The sequence below is a fragment of the Pseudopodoces humilis genome, chromosome 3 (assembly GCF_049639895.1).
Source record: "Pseudopodoces humilis isolate 2021_Gansu_Grassland_sample_001 chromosome 3, ASM4963989v1, whole genome shotgun sequence".
In the NCBI taxonomy this organism is placed as follows: Eukaryota; Metazoa; Chordata; class Aves; order Passeriformes; family Paridae; genus Pseudopodoces; species Pseudopodoces humilis.
The window spans coordinates 60225765-60232948 of NC_142202.1; the positions used below are offsets into that span (position 1 = coordinate 60225765).

The following is a 7184-nucleotide window of genomic DNA, read 5'->3' on the forward strand; positions in this document are numbered from 1 at the left end:
GTACTAAAAAAGGAAGAACTCATTGCAATAGTTACATCTAAATCTCAGAACAAAGAAAACTAAAGAATGTCTTATCTACTCCTTTAATTTTTTGTTTTTAAAGCTCTGATGTAGTTCTTTGAACTAGTATAACTCCTTCTATAATGATTTCATCTGGTATCATTTCTGCTGCTGCACTGCCAGAAAAGTAGTAAAAATACTAGATGAATAAGGGGCCTGTCAGTGAATGCCATCTGATGTGAAGGAAAGGACATAATAGTAAGTACTTGGAGCAGCCATCTTCCAAAAGCAACTCCAAAATCTGCCTTTAGGGATGTAACTATCTCAGTCCTCACAGGCGTAAGAGAAGTGTGCTGCATATTAATATTTCAACATTAACTTTGTTTCAGACATATGTAATGAAGTCATTAAAATAAACAAGCATATTAAATAAGATTAAGACACATCCTTTAGAAAAACCTTCATTTTTACCAACAGGTTCAACAATAAATGAGTACCTCACAGAGACACTGAGAATAACAGCACTAATAGATAGTTTAATCTGGTGAGAGACTGTCTAAAGATACAAAGCAAAGAAGCAGGACAGAATATGCCAATTGGACAAGTAGTTTTTGAAGTAATTATAGGGTTACATAGTGAATACATCAGAAAGTAGTAATAGGAGTCCTTCTTCCAGTCAGTGCTTTAAAAAACTACCTGACCCCTACCCAAAATTTAACATCTAAGGCACTAAGTGTGAAATGCTTGCATGATTTCTAACCAGTGGGGTCAACTCAGTACTGGGCAGCAGAGAGAGAGTTCAGCAGTAAAGCCACCAGTCACCATTGCCATACTGGCAAAATATGTCTGCAGTAATTTGAAATTTGCCCCCTTCTTATGCATCCCTGTGTGTTTTTATTTGTACTTTTGAGGATTTCTGTAGCTGCCATGACAAGACAGCCTAGCAGATTTTCCCCATACTGATCCTCTCCCCCAGCTAACAGCTCCTATGACGAGACCCAAAAATAGGAACACAGAGCCAGGGGAGGTCACTGCAAGTGACACCAAGAGGGAGTTCCAAGGGAAAAGGAGACCCCAAGAGAGATGATATCCTTCTGCAGGCAAGCCATGGTCCCTCTTCCCCACTGGACTGGGAGACACCAGCACTGATGGATGTTCAGAAAAAAAGGCAACAGGTTATCACTGTTGTCCCAATATTGCCAAGCCTGGCACCCATGAGCTAAAAGGATATATTTTCCATACCAGGTAAATAAGGAAAATAAAGTGGATCTGAAGGAAACCAGTGTACCAAAGCTGCAAATACACCACCTTCTAGACACTATGGACAAGTGGATACTCAGCTCAGTTTTATTTAACATGCAAGAATGTGAATATTACCAGCACTGACTTGTTACACTCCCAAAGCCACATGAAGCAGAATTACTCCTCGCAGGGTAAGCTCCCTGTATCTGACAACAGTAGTAACTTTGAGCTTCATGACAGCAAAAGCAAAGCCAATTGAGTGTAAATCCACTGGAGTGAGCCCTGCTTCTCTCTTCACAGTCCTGTCTTTGAGATGGGCACACCTCACACTTGCCTGTTTCTCACCCTTCATATTTTTGTACCAGGCTCTTCACTGACAGAAAAACAACCACAATAGGAACAGTGCAGGAAATAGTAAAATTCTTTGATGCTACTCACCACATTTTAACGTGTGTTTTTTCTTGTACCTGTTTAAAGGTTAAATTATTTTAATATTTCGTTAAAATTAGTATTTTCAGATACACATTTTCCTCAAAAACCTCATTTTCCATTGTTTGGAAACTACTAGTTCTTCCATGTTTCTATTCCCTGTGTTGAAAAGTTGTTTGAGCAATTTTCACTATTTTGCCTGTTGCTGATGAAGTTTATTACAAGCAAGGTATTTTAAAGATGAGATAGCTTTTATATGTATTCACGAAGGGACACAGCTAAAAATTCTTTAGCACTCAAAGGTTATAACAGAAAAAGGGCCAGAGGTTCTATTGATGATGTCCTCTTAGCATTATTTACTCTTATTTTATCTGTTGCTACTCTTCTGACTACTAGATGCTCCATGGCTACTGTGTTATGTTCGCTCCTGCTTCCCAATATTTTGGCTTCAAACCTTTTTCCCCTACAGGAAGAATCTTGCTACAAAAGCACTAAAAGATACTATGAAGCCTAGGTCTGCACCAGTGCTTAAAGGAGGTTCATCCTTATCCAAGTCTGGTCTCTGCCAGCAAGGAAACACAGTTATTGCTGTACCTCTGCTAAAGACTGGATAACAATTACACACAGCCTTCATCTACTTACCGCCTCATTTTCAAATATCCACAAGACACTACAACAACAATAGTTACCCAATACCAAAGCTATTCTGTCATCTAATGAAACTTACCACTGACAGCCTTTCCTTGTTTATAAACAGCCTGTACCTCACGCTAGAAAAGTATTTCCTCTGCAAAGCTTTCATGGTTACATTATTTCTGTTATTGTCTGTGGAGGCCTGAGTGGAGATTTAACCTACTCAGATAGTAAGAGTTGCATACAACAACTTTGAAATCCCATGTCTTAAATTCTCTTAATTGCTTAAGCCAGGCACAGAAACTTACAAAAAACTTCTCTGTTTATTTGTTCCTTCTTCCTTCCCCCATGCAGACACTGCCTGCACCAATCTTCACACCTCCTATCACCTGACCTGTTTCAAATTGTTATTTCCTACCCAAAGTTAATTCAATATACATCTGAGCATCTCTCGCCTGACTTATGCCCTCCTCTTCCTCATCTGCCAGCGATTACCAGCTCCCAAAAGCTCTGCTGCTCATAAACAATTAGTTCACCTTTTCCAGCTCCTAAACACACACAGCATTTATAGACTTTCCTTCCTCCTCCATTCATGAAGAGCTGCTGGCATCTCCCATTGTGATGAGCGGTCCTACTACTGAAGCAGTAAAAAGCTATGACTACACACATGCTATCACTTTCTTCAGTAAGCCTCATGCCAGCTCATCACTGATTCCTCACATCCATCACTCACAATCCATCATCCTCCTTACCAGCAGCATTAAAAAACAGATGAAAGTAAATTGAAGAGCCCACAAAAACTCAACCATCTCTCTTCACAGAACAGGTGATGCCAAATAAAATTCAACAAGTTAGAGGAAAAGAAGCCATCACAAGTTATTGAAACTTTTAAAGTAATACTCTAAAAAAACCTCAGTAAAGGTGAAGGTGAAGCATACACCACAAACTAAACCAGAGTTTATTACAATTGCCCAACTCTGAACAAGCACCATCCGAGATGATTGCTTCAGCCACCTTCACTAGAGCATCAGTGCATGAGACCAACTGGACCACAGCCAAAGCTGCTGAAGTCTCACCGGGAAATGACACCTACCCGGCACCACCCAGATAAAAGCAGAGAGCTCTGCTGCCTTCAGCCACTACTTTCAGAGTTTCTCTCTTACAGATGTTCATCATCTAGAGTTCTGGGAACACGGTAACTTTCTTGGTAAAAAGCATTGGTTCCTGAACAGCTTTAAGATTTGCAGTAAGTAAACTATGTTATAATCCTGAGCACAGACTATTTCCTAAAATGACATAGGCTGAACTTTTTATATGATGAGCTTTACTTATGCTCACCACCTGATTTTTAGCACCCACAAATGAGCATCCATTCATGAGTAGAAACAGCAAAAATGATCGGTCCAGTGCCACTCAACTATACAGAAGAAATAAAGAAAATAGAACAAAACTAAAAATGCAACTCCTGCTGCCTCTCGCTATAAAGCTTTTACACCGCGCTGCTGAAGCACAGGTAATTAAGACAAGGAAGAGGCCGTGACCCTCACGCCGCGGGGGAGGCTGCCGCATCTCCAGGGACCTCCAAACGCACGCAGCGCGCCTCAAGCCTAGAAACCCCGGGGGCTCAAGCCGCGCTCTCGAGTGGGACAAGTGACACGGCCGCAGGGCGCGCCCCCGCCGCTCCCGCGCAGGCCGTGCCCTCCGGCGGGGCGCGGCGGGCCCGGCAGCGCCCGCCCGGGGCCGCTCCCCGCCCGCTGCCCCCGCGCCCGGGCCGGCGGAGGGCGGCGGCGGCCGGGGCGCTGCGGCGAGGCCCCGCGGGCGCGGCCGCCGCTCCCCGGCGCCGGCAGCCCGCGGCCTACCAGCAGAGGTCCCTCCTTGGCCAGTTTTGCGGCGTGTTTTTGCTGCACTTGAAACTTTCTGGAGAAAACCCGGGCTCAGGTCCGCGTCTTCCCCAGGCTCGGGCAGAACCACCGAGACAAAAGCGCCCGCCAGGCTCGTCGGGAGGAGCGCTCGGGGAAAGCGGTTCTCGAGTCTCTCCGTTTTCCCTCCCGAATTTGCCTTTCTTTCCTTCGCCCCCGCCCCGGGCAATTAAACAGAGCGGGGGAAGAGTGCCCCCCTGCCCCGGCGAGGGGGCGGCGATGGGGGCGAGCGCGGTGCGGGCGGGGGTGGGAGAGGAACTGGGTGTTAAGTGTTCCTGAGGAAGTTGCACAACGAGAGAGGGACTCTGCTTGTTTACCGGGTCCCTCGCTATTTTTTTTTTTCCTTCCCACCCCCCCCTTCGCCTCCCTCCCCCCCCCCCCACCACGGGACCGGGATCCGGGAAAAGGAGGTTGCCTCCGAGTGGAAAGGAAAAAAAAATTAAAAAAATGTTACCTTCTCCTCCCTCCTCCCCTCCCCCAGCGCGGAGGAGAAGGAGGAGGCGGAGGGGGGCGAGCTCTCTTTTTTTCTAGGGGGCTGCCGGGGCTCCCTCCTCGGCCGCTCGCAGCCGCTCTCCGGGCATCCCTCGGCGGAGAAGTCACCCCTTCCCGCGGGAGGGGCCGGCACACGCCGCCTCCCCGGAGGGCTCGCCCCCGCCCGGCCCCGCAGCCGCCAGCGCCCGGCCCCGCGCTGCAACTTTTTCTCTCACGCTCTCGCGTGCGCCCGCTCCGAGGGGGGGGGGGGAAACGCAGGGGGGTGGGGAGCGGGCGCCGCCCGCTGCGGCCCCGACGCGGCGCCCCCCGCCCCGGGCGATGCAGCCCCGGCAGCCTCTCCGAAGCCCCGGCCGGGGGCGGGCGGCCGCTCCGCGGGAGCGCCTTCCCGTCGGCCGCCGCTCCCTTCCCCCCGCCCGCGGAAAAAAAAAAAAAATCGCTTTCCGCCACCCCCCCCCCCCCCCGGAAAAAAACACCGCCCCACACGCGCTAGCGAGAACAAGTGTGCCTATATCCTGTTGTTATATGCACCGGCTGCGGAGACGGGGAGGGAGAGACGGGCGTGTGCGCGGGGGGCCGCTCCCCCACCCCGGCCGCACTTCAGGCGAGAGCGCGCAACTTAACAGAAACGCCGCGCCCTATTCCCTGCCCCTGCCTGCCCCCCCCCCCCCGCTCCCTGCCGCCGTCGTCGGCAAAATACGCACTCACGTGTATGTGCGCTCACACACACCGCCGGCACCCCGGGGCCAGCCCCCGGCAGCCCCCCGAGGCCGGCCGGGGGAGCCGGCGGCGGTGACAGGCGCCGGCCCCCGCCGCCGCACGCAGCCCGAAGCGGGCAGGGGCCGTTCCCCCGCCGCCTCACATGTCTGCCGCAGCGAGCGCGGCGCACGCACCGCACAGAGGCAGGAACTGAGCACTCGAGCAAAAGACTTTTTTTTTTCGTCTCTTAAAAAAAAATAAAAAAAATTGCTACAAGCTTGCCTTTTTTTTTTTTTTTTTGTATGTGTATGTGTGTGCAAACTTTCCCCAAAATGGCGGAAATTGGGAGATGATTATATTTTAAATATCTCTCGCACACAATCACACAAAGTGCAGGAGCGACGGAAAATACAAACTCTCCGCTGCGCGCTGGTAGAGGCCTTCGCACACGGGGACCCACGGCACATTCAACCGGTATATCCCGGCAGCCGCCACCTCTCGCCGCTTCCGACCAAAAAACCCTTTTTCGCACCCCTCTCCGCTGCGCATTGCCCCCTCGCAGCCCGCACTTCTCCCCGTCCTTCAGTCTGTGCGAACAAAGAGCCGGGGCTGCGGAGGGGGGGCTCGGGTGGCAGCGAGCCCCCTCCCTCCCTCCCTCCGCTCCGCTCCCTCCCCGCCCGGCGCTCACACACACCCGTGCCCCCCAACCTTCCCCCCCACCGCCCGGCCGCGGCACCCGCATCACATTGTTCCCAACAGCACGGCGGTGCCCCGTAAGTGTCATTAAATGGAGCCAACTGACAAGCTCATTGGTGGGGCAAGTCTGCAAAATGTCTCTCCCCTTCCCTTCCCCCTCCCTTCGGAACCCACTCCCCCCCCCCCAAAAAAAAAAGGCCCCCCCAAACACATTTCCACAGCTCCCTCCCCCGTGTATATATATATGTACATACACATACGTGCGTGCGTGCCTGTGTATGTATATAAATATACAGCGCATATATATATACATGTACTCGCTTCATGTGTTTGGGAAGAGAAAAAGAAATACCAGGCACCTCTCTCTTTCTTTTGTTCCTCTTTCACACTCGTACACTTATGATTTAGTGAGATCCCCGGTGCCCCGGCCGCTCCCCAGCCACTTGCGAGTCACTTGCCCACTTTACCCGGCATTAACTTCCATCCTTTCTGCTCGAGGTGGTCGGGGAGAAGCCCCCCTCCCCTTCCCCAGATACGTTTCGTAAGGGAGGGAGAGGAGGTGCGTCTCTCCCTTTATCTCTCGCTCTCTCTCTAACTTTCATCCTCACCTAGGGGGAAAATTAAAACCCGTCACCAGCCTTTGCCATCGCGGCTCCCTAAACGGCTTGCGGATCAGATCGGAACCCGCCGCTCCTTACCCCCCCAAATTCTCTCTTTCTCCGTCTCTCGAGTAGTCCTGACAAATATGGTCCAGGGCTGCGGGCACAGTGAGCATGCGCCCGCGGAGCCAGGGCTGGGGAAAGGGGAAACTGCCGCCGCCGCCGCCGCCGCGGCTCCTCTTCCTCCCTCGCCTGCGCTGCCGCTGCGCCCCGGCCGCCCGCAGCCGGCACCCGGCAGCCGGCACCGGCGGCGGGCATCGCCCTCACCGCCAACGCGGCCGCCGACGAGGGCTCCGGCGGAGGTGCATCCTCCCCCTGATTTACTGCCGACGCTGGAGGAATAATAAGGAGACTTGTGCAGCAGCCGCGCGCTATTTTGGGCGCTTTCAAAAATAACGCCCTGCACTTTTCGGGGAGG

The 7184-nt window shown here is 51.8% G+C and overlaps 1 protein-coding gene across 4 annotated transcripts in view; it reads right to left on the reverse strand.

Annotated features, from left to right (window-relative positions):
- L3MBTL3 (L3MBTL histone methyl-lysine binding protein 3) overlaps window positions 1–6883 on the reverse strand; it is a 78912-nt gene extending 72029 nt beyond the window's left edge. The window contains exon 1 of one of the 4 annotated variants that reach the window (XM_005518344.2): window positions 6806–6883. In XM_005518344.2, the coding sequence (XP_005518401.2) occupies window positions 6806–6882 (77 nt within the window). In that variant the 5' untranslated portion in view covers window position 6883. Of the gene's footprint in view, window positions 1–4163; window positions 4183–4677; window positions 4840–5420; window positions 5522–6805 lie in introns of those variants that run through there. The other 3 variants (XM_088052959.1, XM_088052958.1, XM_088052960.1) reach the window with 3 other exon arrangements.
- Between the last annotated feature and the right edge of the window lie 301 nt (window positions 6884–7184).